The sequence below is a fragment of the Carassius auratus genome, unplaced genomic scaffold (genome assembly GCF_003368295.1).
Source record: "Carassius auratus strain Wakin unplaced genomic scaffold, ASM336829v1 scaf_tig00003871, whole genome shotgun sequence".
Lineage (NCBI taxonomy): Eukaryota > Metazoa > Chordata > Actinopteri > Cypriniformes > Cyprinidae > Carassius > Carassius auratus.
In genome coordinates this window covers 2,877-25,056 of record NW_020523562.1, presented here as the reverse complement: position 1 = coordinate 25,056, position 22,180 = coordinate 2,877, and the positions used below count along the sequence as shown (strand labels likewise).

At 33.9% G+C, this 22,180-nt stretch overlaps 1 protein-coding gene across 1 annotated transcript; it reads left to right on the top strand.

The window, feature by feature from the left end:
* Positions 1-189: 189 nt before the first annotated feature.
* LOC113070415 (sodium-coupled neutral amino acid transporter 3-like) lies at positions 190-21,274 on the top strand. The gene is made up of 14 exons (XM_026243701.1): positions 190-208; positions 378-493; positions 6,067-6,140; positions 6,883-6,975; positions 7,437-7,518; positions 12,588-12,670; positions 13,111-13,169; positions 14,360-14,533; positions 14,619-14,698; positions 14,774-14,874; positions 15,289-15,413; positions 16,580-16,724; positions 17,493-17,596; positions 17,964-21,274. Exons 2-14 carry the CDS (start codon positions 402-404, stop codon positions 18,066-18,068), a joined length of 1,317 nt encoding a protein of 438 aa, XP_026099486.1. The 5' UTR covers positions 190-208; positions 378-401; the 3' UTR covers positions 18,069-21,274.
* The last annotated feature ends 906 nt before the right edge of the window (positions 21,275-22,180 follow it).

Below are 22,180 nucleotides of genomic sequence, written 5' to 3'. Positions count from 1 at the left end.
TATCCATCATGGCAGGTATGTCACTAACAAGAAACAAATGGACTGTTAGCTGCGTTAGGGAAAATGAACTGATGCACCTTGCAAGATCATTGGTCGATTAAATGTCAATTGTCGTCTTCCAACAGGTTTTGATGATCCTGAACAGCACACTTGCTGAGAACATGGAGTTCCTGCCCAACAGTGAGGGCAAGAAGCCCGTTTCACTGATGTAAGTACGTGCAACATTTGCCGTGAACTTTCAGCTGAAAGCCTATCACAGTCAGAAACGGAATGATTTTTCAGACTGAGAGATTTGACTGTGTTGATGTTCTCGGTTAGCTGTTGTAGCAGCTGTTGTCTCTGTTTTAGTTTGCTCATCAATTTCATTCCTCTCTTAGTTTGAGGGGAAGACCTCTTTTGGCATGTCAGTCTTCAATTTGGGCAATGCCATTATGGGCAGTGGGATTTTGGGATTGGCCTACGCTATGGCCAATACTGGCATACTGCTTTTCCTGTAAGTGAAATCCTTCATTTTTCCTTTTAATGACAGATTGGCTGGAAAATAATTGATTGTTGTATGTGCTGATGCGATGCATCGCTGAATATCTCATAGTCATGCAAATGCCTCAATGAATCAGCGTTTTCACTTTCATCTCAATGTCAAGCATTTGGCAGACCACTGGCTGTCTAATTACCGTGGTAATTAAAGCATTGATTTTTACATGTGTTATTTTCCAGACATGCTCTTGATTACTTGTTTTCTCTCTTTGGAGGCTGTTAATGTTGGTTGTGTATACCAGAAATGGTTTCTATGGAAAAGATCTGCCCCCTGCATTCTGTTTAAATGACGTCAACCACCATTTGGCTTTTTCTAAAAACATCAGGCCCGTGTTTTTTTTTTAAGGTACTGCAAGATAAAAATGATGACAAACATTGTCAGTTAGATTAAGATTATTATGTTTTATCAGGCTGGTTTTAAAATGTTTTAAAGAAAGGGATAATGTACAGTTAGCTGATATTTGTATATTTATTTTGCAATAATAAATACATTTGTGTGTTATATAATAAAAATATATTTTTTTTAATTTGTATACATTTACATTAAATATATATATACACACACACCACAAACACGCACAAAAACAATATCCATTTAATATATCCATTAAAACAAATATTTAAATAATTAAAATATATATTTAGAATAATATATATATATATATTATATATATATATATAATATATAATATATATTAATATATATATACAATACAAAAAATATATTTTTAATGTATTATCTGAACTATACCTCCTTTTGCTTTATGTGTTTGAACTTTTATAGATTAATTTATATTTTTGTAAATGTATTTAAATTGATACTTTATATTAATATAAAAATTAATTATATATATATATTATATATATATATATATATATATTATATATATATATATATATTATTAATATATTATTTTATATATATATAAATAAATACAACTTATAATTTTTTACTTACTTTTTATATATATAATTAATAAATGATAATTTATATAATATATAATATATATATATATATATATATATATATAATATATAATATATATATATATATATATTATATATATATAATTATAGGTAATGCATTGGTAAATTTATTTGTAAATTTAGAGTTATAATAATTACATTTATACACAAACCACACACACACACACACACACACACACACACACACACACACACACACATATAATATATATATTATATATATATATATATATAATATATATATATATATATTATATATATAAATTATTGTTATGTTGTTATTTATTATTATTATTATATGCACATGCAGAAAACATACAAAATTATATTGATTATCTAATATTAAAATGTGTTTGTGTGACCTGCCGTTTACTCTTTATTTTCCTCCTTCCTAAAATTTTCCATTAGTTAGCTCCAACCTCCTCATCTGTCCATGGGCCCTAGAAGGCCATGACCTGAAGCTGGCCACGCCTCCTCCGTTCTCCACACACGTCCTTCTTTTCAGGGGCCCCCTCCCCCGTCCAAATATAGCATATTCATATTTGGTTTCCTCTCGGTCTGACTGGGGGAGGAGAGCGAGAGCCGTCTGAGGCGGCTGCAGCTCCCGTCAGGTTACAGCGAACTGAATACTACTCATCAAATTACCCAACAGGCAAAGACTGTGTCCTCCAAACATAGTCTTATTTCCGGGTAAATAACAAGAAAATCATTAACCTCAGTTTGGTGTTGTACTGCACGCATCCCTCTCAGGAGGCAGAATGATCAAGTCCAGTGTTTTACTTTTACTCACCACAAAAAAACAAGCCTTATATAAGTGTAAAAATACATTTCTGTGGTCATTAGGAGGAGTTGACTTAAGCCGCGTTTCCACCGCAGGAACTTTACCCAGGAACTAGGGACTTGGTCCGGTACTTGTGTGTTTCCACCGCAGGAACCAGGAAACTAAATAAAAGTCCGGGTAAAAAAATGCCCCCCAGAAAGTCCCTGGCTGGCGAGGTGGTACTTTTTTAAAGTTCCGGAACTTTCGGGGGCGGGACTTTGGCGCTAAACATGCTGATTGGTTGAGTTCACGCAGCATTGGTTGAGTTCAACCACCATTTATTCGGATCAACATTTCAAAATATTACTGTTATTGTGTCATGAAATGTAATTTTAAAAGTATTTCAGGCGAGAATGTAGTTGTTTAAAACTCAATCTGTTGTTTATTTATAAAGACAGCGCCTATTTAAAAATGTGTTATGCCGATCTCGTAGACGGTGAGCTCCACTCGATTAGCGGGAGCTCAGTCTTCATGTATCCCCCGAGAAGCAGCCTCTCCTGGGATAGACCTTCTGTGCCACTGGCCTTTGATGTGTCTTTAGTGGTTAAACATAAAATAGAATTCAGCTGCGGGGTAAATCTAAACAGGTTTTCTTTGGTCTGTATTCAATTTATCTATATGTTAAAATGAAAATAAAAAGGCAAGTCTATATAATATTTATTTCATTGTAATGGCTGTATATAACGTTACACTTATCCCTGAACTAAGTACAATTTCTGCAGCTGTTTATTACTGTTTAAATGAAAATGAAAGGAGGCATTGGTATTTTATATCCTATTTCGTTTTATTGTAAATATACTGAGGGGAAAATTGCAGTAGCCAAAGCGATCTGAGTTCACGCAGCATTGGTTGAGTTCAACCACCATTTATTCGGATAATTTTCAAATATTACTTTATTGTGTCCATAAAATGTAATTTTAAAAGTATTTCAGGCGAGAATGTAGTTGTTTAAAAACTCAAATCTGTGGTTTATTTATAAAGACAGCGCCTATTTAAAAATGTGTTTCGCCGATCTCGTAGACGGTGAGCTCCACTCGATCAGCGGGAGCTCAGTCCTCATGTATCCGCAGAGAGCAGCCTCTCCTGGGATAGACCTTCTGTGCCGCTGGCTCTGATGTGTCTTTAGTGGTTAAACATAACATATAATTCAGCTGCGGGGTAAATCTAACAGGTTTTCTTTGGTCTGTATTCAATTTATCTATATGTTAAAATGTTTTTTTTTTTTTTTTTTTTTTTTTTTAAATCAGCGGTACTTTGTATTGAGAAACGCGCGCAGACCTACGTCACCAGTCTATTTGCCTAATCTCCCCGGTACTTTACACCCGCGGTGGAAACACAGAAAGCAACAGGTCTGGGGGGAAAAAAGTTCCTGGGAAAAAAAAGTTCCTGGTACAAATGTTCCGGGTAATTTCGGTGGAAACGCGGCATTACATTGTGGTTAGACTTTCCACTACTGACAGACCTATCCTTTTTGGGGCAGTTGTGGCTTAATGGTTACTTGTAACCCAAAGGTCACAGGTTTGGAGTCTCAGTAGCAGCAGGGATTGATGTTGAGGGGAGTAATAACCAGTGCTCTCTTTCACCTTCTTAACACGACAGAGGTGAACTTTAGCAAGGCACCGAACCCACAACACAGCAAAAATCACTGCCGACTGCTCCGGGTGTGTCTTCATGGTGTGTTGTGTGTGTGTGTGTTTCACTGCTGTGTGTGCTGTGTGATGGGTTAAATGCAGAGCACAAATTCCATACTGGGACACCATAATTATCCACATTTTTAATCACATTCATTAAAAAAGGTGTTTAATAAAATAAACACTTTTTTAAATGTTTACCTTCATATGAAGCATTCAGTCTATAATAATTACACGTGACCTGGAAAAACCTGGAAAAAAATTGTGAATCTCAAAAAACCTGGCAAGAACATGTTCTGGTCATATTCAATAAAAGAAAAAAAAAGAAATCATATTGCAAAAAAAAAAAAAAAGCATTATTTTCCCCTAAAAACCATGGTCAAATTATTAATTAAAAAAAACAAAACAAAAAAAAAACAACGGAAATTAAAATTAGAACCATTGAAAAAAAATATTACTTTAAATAAAATAAACCGATTTTAATAAATTATGGAAAATACTGAAATAAAATAAAATATACAAATGAAATATTGAAAATATAAAAATAAAAGTAAAAGAGATTCTAAATAACACTGCTAAAACTTTTTGATTGATTTTTTTTTTATCAAAATCTTTTTTTTTAATGAGAATTATGTGATTTTTGTAATTGAACATTATTATCAGATGATGGGTAATTCTGAATATTATTAAAAACGGTGGAATTTCCTAAACTGAAAATATTCTGAATGTCTTTATGCATGAGCTTTTTTAATAAGAGGACTAATGTAATTAGGACAACAACAATCACATCATTCAGAAAACAACAACAACACACACCCACTACAATATTAACACATGAAATATTAATATTTATCTAGCACTTATACAGATAAACATGGATATACCATCTAAAGCAAGTACGGTTTTTTAAGTTATTAGATAGACAATCTCTATAATAATTAGACCTAGCATTCTAGTCAATCTTTATGTATACATACTGATATATATATATATATATATATATATATATATATATAATATAATATTATATATATATATATACATACTGATAAATAAACATTTTTGTTAATGGTCAGATAAATGCATGAACAGAAATGGACAATGCATATTCACATTATTCTTCTGAAGATGTGTGTAAAACAGAGCACAGCTATTGAGAACACTTCCTCTTGCATACTCAGTTGATAGGCAGCTGTTGAAGTCAATAGTCCATTGGAACATTTGAATAGAGTCGTTCCAGAGCTTATTTCACACCTCTTTCTATTTACTGCCCATTTATCAGGTACTTGTCATCTAAATAGATTTCAATGCATTAAATTGAAGGAGTTTGCCTCCTGGGGTGAAGCATCTTTCTGAAAGCACACTAATCACTTTCCACCATTGTGTTGATAAAGCTTTTATCAGATTTGCCTTTCTCAAAATTTCCATTACATAAGCTAAGAGAAAAGAGTGTGATGAAATGGCAAAATTGTGTATTTGATCGCAGGGTTTCACAGAATAGATTATCAGCACAAACACAAACACCGGCACTTTCCCAAGATTCATTCAGAAGTAAATCTTACTCTACAACAGTCATACATCTGAAGTATAAAGTACTGTAGACCTTTTATTATCTAAGACACATGCACGCAGTGCACTTGGAACTCCAGCAATAGAGTTTAGATTATATTTGGGGGGTTTTGATAGTTTATAATCTTAACTATGTGTACTGGACACCTAATACTGCAGGTCATTTTAGATTAAAGGTCAGTTAAACGTAGAAAGTAGTACATTAAAGGAGTAGTTCACTTTCATTTACTCACCACCCACTTGTTCCCAACCTGCATGTGTTTGTTGAACACAAAAGAAGATATTTTGAAAATGTTGAGATCTGAACAGTTGATGAGCACCACTGACTTCCATAGTATATATTTTGTCCTCCTATGGAAGTCAATGGTGCTCATCAACTGTTCAGATCCCAACATTTTTTTCATTCGGAAAGTGAACTTCTCCTTTAACCTCCACCAGAGGAACTTCCATATTAGGGTCTAGCAGGTGTAGATGGTGTTGTACAGATGTGGAGTGATTGTGACGCTTGTATTTTGTCTTCAGGTTTCTCCTCACGGCTGTAGCTGGTCTCTCCTGCTATTCTATTCACCTCCTGCTGAAGTCCTCTGGTGTTGTGGGTAAGATGAGACACATTTGCTCCATCAGTGTGTTGTATGGTCATGTCCTCATCAGGTGGACAGATGCATGAAAGTTAACTCACAGAAACTTTATGAATGCCTCTTTTATTGTAATTTGATCAGAAATTCTCTGAAATATAACAATAGTTAAATATGGTGAAAAATAGTTAGACTGGAGAAAGGATTTTTAACGTAATGCATTGAATCAGACAGGCCAATTAATTTGAAGTTAGCACTATTAGCTAATAATAAAATAAATAGTTAAATGTATTGATGAATTGGCCTGTCCAATTTAATTACTAGTGTACATGATAAAACTTTAGTTTTATATTTAATATTTTTTACAGTTACACACACATACACACACACACATTATAATATATTTATAATGTTTTGTATACCAAAATTTTTTTTTTCAGTAATTTTATTCACCATTCTTAATGCTAAACACATAACTGTAATATTTAGCTTCACACTAATAATAAATGTTATAATAAAGAGCTCTTGATTTCTGATGCTGTTTTCAAGTGTTTTAGTGAAATTTCTTGCAGTGCAGTTGAGGGTGTTGTTAGTGTATTGTTGTGATCTGAAAACACATTTCAGCTTCTGACTGAGTTTCCATGTTAAACTCCAGTGACGCAGTCAAAGATAATCATAACATGAGATGCAGTGTTATGTGGAAACTTGGCTCCGGTGGTGAGATTTGTCTCTCTCTTCATGTTTTACTGACATTGGTTTCCAGGAATCAGATCTTATGAACAGCTGGGGTTCAGGGCCTTTGGAATCACAGGGAAGATGGCGGCCGGAATAGCAATCACCCTTCAAAACATTGGAGGTAAATTAATATTAGCCTAACCTGACTTTTTCCAAGATATAGATAGATATATTTTATAGATGTGACAGGTCTTTGTCTCCTGCCTTTTCTCTTCTCATTCATTTCTATAGTTTCCTCTCTGGATTTGCCAGTTACCTGTGCTTTCATCTATACACTTTTGACAAAATTATGAAACTTGTTTTATGCTAATGATTAACACTGTATATTTGGATGAATGTTTTGACACATTTCCATGTTGTTTTACCCCAAAATAATTACTGTTGCCTCTTCTTGACATCATTTGGACTCACATTTTTTTTTTAGCGACATATATATATTTAATTGTTTTATGTAGTTATATTTATAGTTATTTATAAATAATATCCAGCTGAGTGCAGCAAGCACAAGAAGCATAGAACCCTGACGGTTATTTTCTTTTGAATGAGATTCTTCTAATGAACTCATTTTTGTCTTTGCTTTAGCCATGTCCAGTTACTTATACATCGTCAAGTCAGAGTTCCCACTGGTCCTGCAGGCTTTTTTGAAAGCAGACACCAGTTCAGGGTAAGTACTCTTACATTGTAAAATGCTGAAATGAAATGAGAGAATCCCGAGCTTTCCTCAACAGTCCACTTTAGCAGTTAAATATAAATGAATTGACTGTTATGCGCTGACTTTGAAGCCACTGGTATAGACATGTACTTGTCATTATCAGCTGACGATGTCACCATTGGGGTCGTTCACCAGGGCAAACACTCAAAAATTTCAATCTGGCATCCAGGGGAGGTGTGGTAGGATCTGTGAACTGTGATTGGGCAGTTAATAAGAGAATGGAAGCTGATTGGCTGATGCTACGTCTTTCCCACCACACCCCTGTCCTTCTGCGCTTGACAGCTGCTTTAAACAAGCGTATCGTCAGTAGACACAACTCATTGCTTACGTCTGAAAACATATGCTGGGTTATATCTTTATTCAGCTGCTTGTGTTCTCAGGGTAGATCCTAGTTTAGCATGTTTTATCATGTTTAAAAACTGTGTGGAAAACAGACTCATCGTGGTGTGTTTGTAAGAAGCAAACAAATGCAGTTAGAAGAGATTTCTATGACTGTTATTATATTATATGCACAACAAAACCACAATTTTATTTTAAAGCCCCTGAAGTCATTAGAGGTTAATCATCAAAATCTTCTGTCTGCTGTATTTCAAAATACCTGGATTAGTATGAAGGTTTCCGATTAACAGAGTGAAAGTCTAGATGGGCAAGGTGATTTTATTTATATGATGACAGTAATCAGGGCCGTGCACAGACCTTTTGAGGGGCATGTGCTGAAACTGAAAAAGGGCACCCCCCCCCCCTTTTATATCAAGATTATTTAGTAAGCCTGCATAAAAGGAAGAAATGGTCACATCTTCATGACAAATTCAATAACACAAAATAATAGTCTCAAAAGCTTTAGATTTATTCACGATTAATAACAACCATAATAATAATATTAGATAATTAGATAATATAGATAAACAGGGTTTTAAGGGCTTCTTTAAATCTAATACAACAGCAACCTTCTGTGACCCATGTATCTGGCAAAAAAATTGATACTGTGGTGGACCAGGGATTTTGGTCTCTTGAAGGTCTCTTATTCACTACACTTTCCCTAAAATAAGCCAGCAATGAAAAAATAAATAAAAATAGTGTGAAAAGTACAGTTGCAGTGAAAAGCATTTCTGAAGGATTACGTGACACTGAAGAGTACTGAACTGGAGTAATGATGCTGAAAATTCAGCTTTGATCACAAAAATAAAATCACATTTTAAAATATATTCAAATAGAAAACAGTTATTTAAAATTGTAAAAATATTACACAATATTATTGCTGTATTTTGGATCAAATAAATGAAGCCTTGGAATGAATCATGAATTACATTCTGCATGATAAAATATAAAGATTTCAGTTATCTTCTGTAATTTATTTTTAAGTTACTACTACATTACTGTAGTAAAACCGTGTTTTACAACATTTTATACAGAGAGTATACAGAGAGTATATCATAACATGATTAGCCTAAATGTTAATAAATTAAGTCTATCAGCAATCATGAATCAAAGAAGAAATTTCTTAGAAATATATGTTATCTAGGTGACGAGGATCGCTCGTCGCTTTGTGTAAGTTCCAGTAGGAAACAGCGGGGGGCGCACCTGTTATGATTTCCCGATGGTAAAAACAAATTATGTTGTTGTATTACTTATCAATATATAGTTTTTGACCAGTGAATGTGTGCAAATGTGATTTTTTTTCTGTCCGTCATTAAAACGGCGACGGTGCCTGCCGCTGCCGGCATCACATTACATTTTCATCTACAGGTTACAAACTAGTTTTTTTAGGTATATAGATGGAGCGCTCAGTTTTTCCTGTGGTAAAATGCATTTGGCCAAATTAGTATTTTATAAAAGATGAAATGCAGCTGTATGCACAGGCTATTTAAGTGTTGGCAATATATTGGCTATGACTAGATGGCAAATGCTAGCCCTCTCTCTCAGGCGACGTCCCACATGTCTGTGTCAGTGAGTCAGTCAAACATCAAATAAATAAAATATGAGCCTTTATAGACAGTGTTTAGTAGTACTTATTCAAACAACAAGATATTTATTTACCCTTCGCAAAACTGTTAAGCTCAGCTATTGTCTACTGTGTGGCTGCTGTGGAACTTCAGTTGATTCGATGAATATAGAGGGGGCGGAGTTATCAGCTTACTGACAGCTTGAGGATCGAATAAGATTTACACAAGCTCGTTTTAAGAACTTTAATTTGGTAAAACAGACAGACAGGCGTAAAGGGTGACCAATAGCATTGATTAAAAAAAAAAAAAAAAAAAAAAAACACCACCAAAAAAAAGGGCACTTCGGAGTGTAAGGGCAAAAAGGGCATGTGCTCTGCACAGGTTGAGCCCTACCTGTGCACGTGCCTGACAGTAATGCTCACACAGGCTTTGGCTCCTGAGACTTCTCAGTACTGTATTGAATAGGTCAGCGTATGTTAGAAATTGTGAAAAGATGGAGGCGTGTGCTTCAGTTTTAACAGTATGCATTGACTGTGAGCCTTTGTATGATTTTAGGATCAGGTGCAACTTTAAGTGATGCTTCTATACGTGCACACACACACACACACACACACACACACACACACACACACACACATTGGTATTACTATCCTATCATTATGGGGATATACCCTAACCCTATCTCTAAACTTACACTTCGCATTAATCTTTCTGCATTTTTAGATTTTCAAAAATCTTCATTCTGTGTAATTTATTAGCAGTTTTCTTCAAAAATGAAAAATGGCCCCACAAAGTTAAAAATGACTGGTATTTCTATCCTTATTTAGTCCCCATAACATAGGGAATACACACACACTTTAATGTACACACCTAATGCTGGATGACAATTCTAGTATTGTTTTGTTTGGCAATATTTTACACAAAAATATCAGATATGATTTTTTCTTTCTTTTTTTTTTCTTTTTTGCATAGGCAGTCACCATGCATTTTATTTATGTTATTGTTATTTTTGTTTTTATTAGTTTTATTTATTTATTTCTTTTTTCGTTTACTTATTTCAGTTTGTTACCAAGGCTAACAGTTTAAATTTTTTTAAGTTTAGGTAAAATTTGTATTTCAGCTTTATACATTTTTTTGAAAATGATTTGTATTTATTTACATTTTATTCAAAAAAGTAAGATCTATCTATCTATCTATCTATCTATCTATCTATCTATCTATCTATCTATCTATCTATCTATCTATCTATCTATCTATCTATCTATCTATCTATCTATCTATCTATCTATTTATTGATCTATCTATCTATCTATCTATCTATCTATCTATCTATCTATCTATCTATCTATCTATCTATCTATCTATCTATCTATCTATCTGTCTCTATCTGTCTCTATCTATCTATCTATCTATCTATCTATCTATCTATCTATCTATCTATCTATCTATCTATCTATCTATCTATCTATTTGTCTATCTGTCTATCTATCTGTCTGTTGCTATGCAGAAGTCGGCATGTAAAATCATAGATAGTATATCTGCACATGGTCTTTTGCTGAGGAATGTTTATGCCCCGATAGCATATATAATGTATGATGTTTCATTCCCACATATAGTAATCTACAGATAGTCTGAGAGGGCCTAGCATTGGCACGCCAACCCTCCCCATCAGTGTCTGAATACAAGCAGGGAGGTGCGGAGAGGGTCTGAAAATAGAGGAGTCTCAATCCAGGCCTGGACCTACACACTACGTAACACCTTGTGACTCTGTGTGTGTGTGTGTGTGTGTGTGTGTGTGTGTGTGGTTACTTGAGTTCAGGAGTGGGAACTGCTCCATGTTGCATTCAGCTCTGGGCTATATTTGTTAGATGGTGTGTGTCGCGTCCACAGCAAATACAACATGCTGTCTCATAAATCACAAGAATCACAGACTCAGGCTGGAATCAGAGTTAGACAGGTTGATTCCGGAATAGTGTAGGTGTTTTCCACAGTCACACAAGTGATGATGACGTTAGTTTGACACACAGGCAGAGTAACAGAAAAGGAGACCGGAAGATAGATTGGCTTTAAAAAAAGCACTGAAAGTTATCAATAAATATGGTTGTATTTTTTTTTTTTACTATTTACTGGTTTATTTTGTTGACCTTTTAGTTCATGCTTCATTTACTCTTATTAAAATGTAAGCAAATTTAATAACCTATGGATGTATGCTACCATTCAAAAGTTTGGGGTTGGTAAATCTTTTACGTGTTTTTTGAAAAAAGCCACTTATGCTCACCAAAGCTGCATTTATTTGTAATACAGTAAAAACAGTAATATTCTGAAAAATGATTTTAAAATGACTGTTTGTTTTAATTTGATATAGTTTAAAGTGTCATTTATTCCTGTGATGCGCAGCTGAATTTTCAGCATCATTACTCCAGTCTTCAATGTCCCATGATCCTTCAGAAATCATTCTAATATGCTGATTTTCTTCGTCAACATTTATTATTAACATTCTGATATGGTGATTTGCTGCTCAAGAAACCTTTCTGATTATTATCAATATGATGCAGTAACAAAGATGCATATTCAAAAGAACGATGTCTGTTTAAAATAGATTGTTTTGTAATATTACAAATGTCTTTACTGTCACTTTTGATCAATTTAATGCATATATGCTAAATAAAAGTATTAATTTATTTAAAACAAAAAAATTATACTACATTAGAACAGCAGTATATCAGATTTTTAAATTAGTAATCATAAAGTATTACATTTTTTACACATTGTTGCCACATATAGTGGAGAATGCAAGTAATGATTTAATTTTTTATATAACACATTTTTATACTTCTGGGAGAAAATTAATTCACATTAATAACATTAATCACCATAATGGTGACCAACTATTTACAGTATTGTGCCATAGCTTGATGTTGTACAGTAATTTGTTGCATTAAACACGTGAAATGACTGATCTGAACTTATGACACTTTAAAAAATGTAAAAATGAACAATGTTGCCAATAAATTTTGAAAAGCTTGTATTTTTGACTAGTGCTTCGGATTTGACATCTGTTGACTTGTCTGTTTCTAGTCAATGGTATCTCAATGGAAACTACTTGGTGGTGCTTGTGTCTCTTTCGGTCATCCTGCCTTTGGCTCTAATGAAGCAGCTGGGTGAGTCGATCATTTCTACTTCAGTCATCTCATATCATGAAAGTGGCTTTCCGTGTACGTTTAACCCAGATGAATAGACTGTTCATATTACAGAGCATCGGTTCAAGCACTTTAAAAGCACATTCTGTCATCAAATCAATCAATAAGCTAAACTAATTCAGCACACCTGTTTATCTGACAGCACCAGTACGGTTTAACACAATTCTGTTTTTGTTCTTTTGACGTTTTTATAGTAATTGAATCAAGTTGACCATGTCAGTATTTGAGTTTGGTCAGCTCTGTCAGCACAGATTAGCTCCTGAGATGAGCGATAACTCACTGCGCTTCTCTAAGCTCATGCGCTCATGCATTTATAGTTCGGATCAGGGATTCACAGCATGTCGATTGACAATTGGACCATGACGCCATATTGACGTGCTTCACTATATTTACATTTTCAGGTTACCTTGGTTACACCAGTGGTTTTTCACTCAGCTGCATGGTCTTCTTCCTCAGTGCAGTAAGTATTTGCCATCATCATCATTGTATATCAGGTATTATTTAAGTTCATATGAAAACAAAAATCACTTATTGAGTCTTATTGAGCATGATTCATCAGTGTAAGTTATTCTAAAGAAACGACATCCATAAATAATTTATTTGATACAAAAAAAATACAGTTAATAGAAAAACTCACCACCTTCCTGTCCCTGTGTCTCATACATATTTCTGCTTCACATAACCGTTCGCCCGCACATTTTTCCCTAGAGGAAGCAATAAACTGTGTACATATTATATCATATCTACATGCAGCAATGCTGACTCATAAAACACTCACTCAGACTGACTTCAAAAGAAGACGACTGAGGCTTTTAATTGGTTTTAATTGGTAACACTCTCTCGGGATAATATGATGATGCTCTATAATGTTTCATAAGTGTGTATTTGGCTCTCTGAAGAATAACGTTTTTCTGTTTTTGCAATTTGACCTGTTGTTGAAGATCATTTATTTCTATGTCTTTAGACAATTTAGTCACCAAGACATACAGCCATTTAAGGGGCTTATATTGAAAAAAAATAAAAAAACAACTGGATGCCTTTTTTCAAATTCAAAACACCAATCACAAAATTGAATTTTCATAACTATAAACAAAAATGTAATAAATGGCTATTCATTCATTTTTTTATTATTGCATTTAGGGGACATACGTACAATAAATGCATTGCTTTTTCATCTTCAAAACACTGATCACTAGATCAAAATTCCATTATTATATACAAACATTTTAAAAATGGGCTTTCTTTTGTTTTATATTTGTATTTACGTATTTATGTCATGACACATACTTTTTTGTAATTTTTATTTATGTCCATTTGGTTTGCGGCAATTAAGGAATTACACACGGAACGTACTCAAGTTAATGGTTGAATTTCTCGTGTTTTTGGTTATTGGCCTAAAGTTAGGGATCATTATTTTTAACCTGCTGTATTTTTATATGTCTTTGTCTCTTTGGACATGTTAGCCGACAAGAAATGTAGCCATTAGAGGCTTGAATATTAAAAACAAATTGCATGGCTTTTTAAAGTTCTACACAATGATCACAAGTTTGAAATTCCATAATGTTATATATATGTAATATATGCATGTGTGTGTGTGTGTGTAAAATTTATTTGTTTATTTAATTATTATCATTTTTGCCGTATTGTTAGGTCATTTATAAGAAGTTCCAGATCCTGTGCCCATTCGAGGAGTTTTCGTCCAATAGCACGCTGGCACAGGCTCATTCAAACGTGACGGTGGACCACGCCCACGGTTACCATAACGGACATGTGATGGTGGACGACTCCCACTGCAGCCCACAGATGTTCACCGTCAACACACATGTACTACACTCAGAGAATAGCACATTTTTGTTTTCAGAATTACATATTTTACTGAATGCTTTCAAAAAGACACTCTGTCCCACAGACCGCATACACCATCCCCATCCTGGCCTTCGCTTTCGTCTGCCACCCTGAGGTCCTGCCCATCTACACTGAGCTGCGCAAGTAAGTTGACAGCATTAAAGCAGCACTGCGACTGTAATCTGTGTCTTATGCAAATGGATGTTTTTCTCCCTGCAGCCCAACTCAGAAGAAGATGCAGCACATTTCCAACATTTCCATTCTGATCATGTACACTATGTACTTCCTTGCTGCTCTCTTTGGATACCTAACGTTTTACAGTAAGTTTAAGACTTTTACATTTGCCCATTGCTAGTACTCTGCTTAACTAACAAACTGGATCCTGCATTTGGTTCAAGTTTGCACTCAATTTTATGTATGCATTATGTTGCGAGTCAAATTAAATATAGTTCTGCTTTGGTTGGCAATGCAACACATAGATCTGATAGCGACTGTAAAAATAAATGCTTTTAAAAGCAAGGACATATCCTGTGTGTTTGCATATTCCATTTTTTGGGGGGATAGGATTTAATTGATTATATTCTCTTAATATGCATGCTTTAACTATTTTCCCTTTTTTGTAAGTTAGATTATTACTATTATTTCAATGTTTCAATATGCACATGTAATGTATTGCTTAGCATGCACTATTACAGCTGCAAACTAAGTAGATGAATTCTCTGATTTCGCCCCAGCTAAAGTTGAGGCCGAGCTTCTGCACACATACAGCAGGATCGACCCCTACGACACACTCATCCTCTGCGTGCGTTTGGCTGTGCTCACCGCTGTCACACTGACTGTGCCCATCGTTCTGTTCCCAGTGAGTTTAACATGTTATATGCTCATGTCATAGAGGTTATGCTGCTTTGAGCATTTTTATCACGCATTTTTATGACATGGTGTCATTCCAAAAAAAAAAAAGTCATACACCAAGCAAAACACTGTACAAACCGCAATGCCTTTGCCTCGGGAGACTTCCAAGATTGGAATGGTATCCATGGCTGCAAAATGGTTTAAAATAACTTAAATTGAGACAAAATGAATATTAAAATAAGACAAAGCACCTAAAATCTGAGATATAGACAGACTTTATATTTCTTATGTTCCTACATTTTGAAAACATGCATTGCCATGTGTTACACTGATTTTTACATGGATTTTTTTTTATATTTAAAATAAAATATCCAAAAATTTAAATAATTTTCATTTTCGTTCGGGTTAACTCAAAGTTGACAAGTGAATAAAATATAAGTAAAACTCTTCAAATTAAAAAAATCAATAAAACTTTAATTAAAATTAAAAAGTAAAATTTAAATTCAAAATATTAACAAAAACTATAATAATATCTCAGTGGTACTAAAATAACACTGCGATGATCCAAGGTTTTTGCCACTTTATTCTTGTTAAACTGTTGATATGGATACACTGACATTATATTTCATAATGTGAATTGTTCCTCCTCGTCATTTTTTCTTTTATTTAAGAACCAGTGTTATATAAAACCTGGATATATGAGGAATTTAATTTAATTTAATAATACAGACTCTAAAATATTTTGTCAGAAAGAAATAGAATAAGAGAATAATCTAATCAAGCAGCTGGAAAACTGGTAAATATATATATTTTTTAAACTTCTGGAATTATAGTATTGAATTATTTTAATATAATGCCACTCCTAGTTTCTGTATATAAAATGTCTGAAAACCAATATCTTATCTCTTCATTTTTGTCTTGTAGAGTAGTGGGACCTTGGAGTCAAAAGGTTGAGAAGCACTGATGTAATATATGAATCATTTGGGTTGAATATTACAGCAAAAACAACAACATTGTGTAATTTATGCAGTTATTGTGATTTAAAACGATTGATGCTGCCTATGCTTTAGGGGACAGATTGAGCTTGTTGTACAGTAAGAGCTCAAACGTTTCTTAAAGTAATTTAAATCCACAAAAACGGCATAAAATGTTCTCTGCTACTTTTTCTCAAAGGTGCGAAGAGCCATTCAAGAGATGATGTTCCCTAATAAAACCTTCAACTGGATCCGACACGTCATCATCGCTGTCATTCTCCTGACCTTCATCAACATCCTGGTCATCTTCGCGCCCAACATCCTGGGCATCTTTGGCATCATTGGTGAGTCCTTCAATCCTTACTGAACGAAGAGCTCAAAATCCAGCGCGGTCAAATGTGCTTTCTGAGGGAAACAGTTCTGTGTTCAAATGTGTCAGAAAAGCCAAAGCAGAGACTCACGTTGGCGTGACTTGTTTGTCTTGCTTTCTCAGTGTGGGTAAGGGTCTCTGACACGGTCTCTGGCCTTGAGAACAGCTCCATACGTCACCTTTGCTTGTTTGAACAGATAATGTTGTGCTGTTAAATCAATATTTTTGTGTTTGACTCATATTACTGGAAAGAAGATGTTTCCTTTTGTTTTGAAACCCTTTTATTGTTGTTGTTGTTGTTCAAGTTTCTAAACTAAAATTATTTTGGAATTTTTCTTTGGGATTTAAAATCTAAAACTACAATGATGATGTAAAAAAAAATCTCTTTTTGAGATGAATTCTTTAAATAAAAAATGTGTAAAAAGAGCAGTGAAGCAGGTTTTAAAATTTGTGATATTTATTAAAGATATTTTGACAATTTTATAATTAGCTTTAAAAAAATTACAACTATTTTTCCTTTCAGAAATAATTTGACATTGACTCACAAGTCTTACTGTGATAACCATAAAATAGTTTTTGTTCAACACTGGGTTCTCATTTAACTTTTCCATTCTCATTTTCATCAGCAAGAAGCACGTTGCTGGAATCTTAATTGTCATCATGTTTAATTGTCATCAGTGTCAGGTTTAATTGGATTCAGCTGATGAGCTGATTTACATTTGTCCTGTTCTTCCTCCTCCAGGTGCAACATCCGCTCCCTGTCTTATCTTCATCTTCCCTGCTGTCTTCTACATCCGTATTGTGCCCAAGGATAAGGAGCCAATGCGCTCCACCCCCAAAATCTTTGTGAGTTATGTTTGTATGATTAATAATTATCCAGAAGTAATTAAAAATAAAAACATTAAATAAAATTAAATTGAAAAGAGAAAATATAAAATACAAATGAATTCAAAATACAACAAAAACTTTAATAACATATTAGTGATAATTAATGCTGCACAGATGCAAGGTTTCCAGACATTTACATTAGATACATAGATGTATAATATAAATAATTTGTTACTGTACATTTTTGGGGATAATTCTAAAACATTCTTTATAAAAACCTTCAGTTCACAAATTGAGTCTGAATCCAATTTTTTTTGGCCAAGTTGTTTTATAAAAAAGAAAAAGATGTGATTATTGACTAAAGATCTTGTTCTCTTTTTCTCAGGCTGCCTGTTTTGCTGGACTGGGCATGTTGTTTATGATAATGAGCTTGAGCTTCATCATCATTGATTGGACGACAGGCAGCAGCAGTACTATGGGTGGCCACTAGGAGACAAACTTTGTTGATGAATGTGTGTTTTTGTATGAGAGTGTGAGGTGTATGTTAGGTTAGTGATGTAACATACTGGAAGTGATCTGATTGATTTTTATCCATATTTTCCTGCCTGTTATGACACGGAGGATGCCCTATCCCACTGTGGAAAGGAAAAGGTGAGGGGGACCCAACGTAACATCCCATTTTACACAGATAATCTGCCAGCAGATAATGGGGAAGAACTGCATTATTCTGGAAAAAACACGTCTGATAAATTCACACTGATGTTTTATATTTTAAAACCTGTGAAAGCGCTGATATTGTCAATTTGGGCAATTTTTTTTATTGCAATTTATTTATTCAAGGTTTAGTACAGCAGTCTCCAAACTCGGTCCTGGAGGGCTGGAGTCCTGCAGAGTTTAGCTCCAACTTGCCTCAACCCACTTGCCTGCAAGTTTCTAGCATGCCTAGTAAGACCTCGATTAGGTTCAGGTGTTTTTAACTTACAGTACAGACCAAAAGTTTGGAAACATTACTAAATATTACTGTTTTTTCTGTATTTTTGATCAAATAAATGCAGGCTTGATGAGCAGAAGAAACTACTTTCAAAAACATTAAAATTGTAATGTTTCCAAACGTTTGGTCTGTACTGTATGTTAAGGCTTAAGTTTGCTTGTCGTTATTTTTATTTATCTCTCACTCTCTGTTTTTCCTATCCAGAGTACTTATACTTGACAAAACTGAATGCAAGTACTGTAGTAACACATAGTTGAATCCTTCTAGATTTCTTTTAAGTGACAGTACATGCATTCTACAAAAGTCACCTATATATCAGATTTTTACAAATGTAATTCTGTGTTTTACTTTGCTCATAGAACGAGGAGATTGTAGAGGTTTTGATTCCTCTCTGGGTGTAGAATGAAGCAGGCCAGTTTAGTAAAGATGGATCGATAGTTGGTTTACTCTCCAGTGGGCTTTGGACAATCAGTGAGTCGCATTACTACCTATTTTAGGTAACTTGCAGTGTTTTCGAGTCAAGTGAGAGTACAATTTATCAAATCGCACAATTTCAGTGTGCCAAAGCGAAGGATTTCTATAGTCCTTCATGAATGTCATGAATGTCATGAAGTATATTTTCAGTTTTCCTAAAGTACAATAGACAGAATGCAAGGCATGCCTTGATCACATTGAGATTTAAACAGTGAAAAACATATTTATTTAATTGTATTGAATATATTTTGCAGTTCACTGGATGAGTATTAGTGTGTGTTATAGTATTAATGTGTACAATACCGGTGTCCTTCATCGGTTTTGTTTGTCATGATATTCAAGGTCATTTATACAAACACTAGTCAAGGACCTCATATACGAATACAAAACTATATTTTACTTGAAATGGACATAATCTCCCCTGTATTAGAATTCCAACAGTTATATTAAAGATGAAAATTATCAAAAATGAAAATTAACTGAAAATTTACTCACACTGAGGTCATCCAAGATGTAGATGAGTTTGTTTCTTAATCAGAAAAGATATGGAGAAATGTAGCATTGCATCACTTGCTCACCAGTGGATCCTCTGCAGTGAATGGGTGCCGTCAGAATGAGTGTCCAAACAGCTGATTAAAACATCACAATAATCCACAAGTCATCCATACCACTCCAGCTGATCAATTAACGTCTTGTGAATTGAAACAAATCCATTTAGACTTTTTTTCCCTCCAAATCATTGCTTCTGGACAAAATAAACATGCAGGGATGTAATGCTACATTTCTCCAAATCTTTTCCGATGAAGAAACAAATGGCTCTACATCTTGAATGCCCTGATGGTGTGTACATTTTCAGCAAATTTTCATTTTTGGGTGAATGAAGTTTAAGTGATATAGTTTGGAAGCTGCTCTCAATATCTCACATGAAAAAACACATCTGTGTAGTTCCTTTTCTTGTAATCTGAGTATTTGTGGACCCTGTTTTGGTGTTAGCAGTAGTTAATGAACCAGCTGATATATAGAAGCATGAAACACCTGTAATTATTATTATTATTTTTTTTTTGTAGTTAAAAGGAAAATTGTTGCTTATTTGAAGTTTGAAATAACTTACTCTTAATCAGTGGTTCGTGTGATGCTTTCAAAACTTCAATGTGTTCAGATTCTGCCAAAATATTATGCAGTGCAATCCTGTTGTTCAATAATTGTGCTAATATTATGTTAACTGACGACTAACTAGATTGGTAGCGGAAGATATCGGTAAACCATGAGCAAACATGAGTTATTCTGCAACAGAAATTAGCATGCAGTTCATATCACCACATTAATGACAGGAATAAAAATTGATAAGGAATTGACTTTTATTTGTGACAGAGAAAGTGTAGCTAACATCATAGTTCTGTTTGCATTGTCAACCAAAAAAACAAACTGAACTTTATGCTGGAGACTGAAGAGCAGTGCCAGTGGTCCCCAGGAGTCACTGTTAAACATGGCAATGATGGCAATGATTGTTTTTTTTTCAGTATTTCCCTGAAACTGATCATTTAATTATAATATGTGCTTTTTTAAGTACTATAAATCTAAATATATTAAAGAAAAGTGCCTTACTTTACAACCAGCTACCTTATAAACTCTTAAGATACTACCTTTTTTTTTTTCCAATGAGCCCTGTAAGTGTTTGTTATAGCCCTCAAACTTTTTTTTAAAAGTTTCCTCAATGCTAGTTTGTAATTTTTATATTATAATAATAATCTTCTTTAAATAATATTCTTTCAGTCAAGTTATATCCTTGCTGAGTATATTTAGCTTCAACCACAGTAGCATTGGATTGAAGATAAAATCAAGGGTACTGAATAATGATAATTTTGTGATTTATATGGTGGTTAATAATGCAAGATTGATTATGACTGAAATTCTATAAAAGTTATTTGCCTCATTGCTGCCCCGTTTATATACCTTTTCTTTAAACATGTTTTACTAACATTTGCTATATTCATATCTGGTACAGATCATCTGGATTTTATCCTTTCAATAAGGAAAATGCAAACCAGTTTGTTTTTCAAAGCATTATTTACACACTATTTAATCAATACAGTTTGGTTCATATGATAGTTTGTTTAGTGCATTCGTATATACTGTACATAAATGTGAACCACTTTATTTGTAATGCATATTTAGCTTGTATAGTGTAAATAGTAGAACCACATTGACAATAAAAAGCTGTTTTTAAACCTGTATGTGAGTTTTTCATTTACTATCCTGCCCATCATAACATTATGACTTACATTTGGGTCCAGCTCAAAACTAGAACATCAATTTACTTGACTAGTTAAAGCTTCTAAGATGGTAAAATTGAAGATGATGCTTGCAGATCCAAATGGCAAAATGTAAAGGTTACCAAAAGCTGCATTTAAGTGCATTTTACAAATATTATTAATATTATTTATCTGCATATGTGTGCTTAGGGCTTAATATTAGAATAGGTTTCTACGGTTTCTTCAAAGAGTAGTTCAAGTGCTTCTTTATGCCATTTCAGAATTTAAGTGCTACTAAGATTTTAGTATTTTTTTATGTTTCTTATTATTCAATATATATTGTTTTAAATGATAAATATATGTATTCATTTATTTGATAAAGTTGAAAGATTAAACATTAGTTAAAATTATTATACTTATTAAACTTAAGCTATGATTTCAAATAATCAGTGAATCACTTTCAACTAGTTCTCTGAAAAATCTGAGCAAACCGATTTGCTAAAATGAACATTTTAGCACCAACTCAGTTATTCGGAAACGGCAGAAACTACTGCATTTCCCACAATTCACGCGCAGTTGTTCATTAGTGGGTGGGTGCTGCTGCTCGCTTTGGCTTTTTTTTCTAAACAATCTTACGCTCTGTTTATTCGTCAGAAGAAAGCAGCGCGAGCGCAGCTCCGCACCGAACCCTGCGACGTTCTGATTTCGAATTTTGAAATATTTTGAATCAACCTGCGCCAGGATAGATATGCAGAACGTTTGAATTTAAATCAAAATACCAAGGGTGTTTGCAGAATTTCTTATCAGTTGGATACAATTTCGCGTGCAAAAACAGACATCTGATTCAGTGCAAGCAAATGATTTGATTTCGGGAACTGTGCTGTG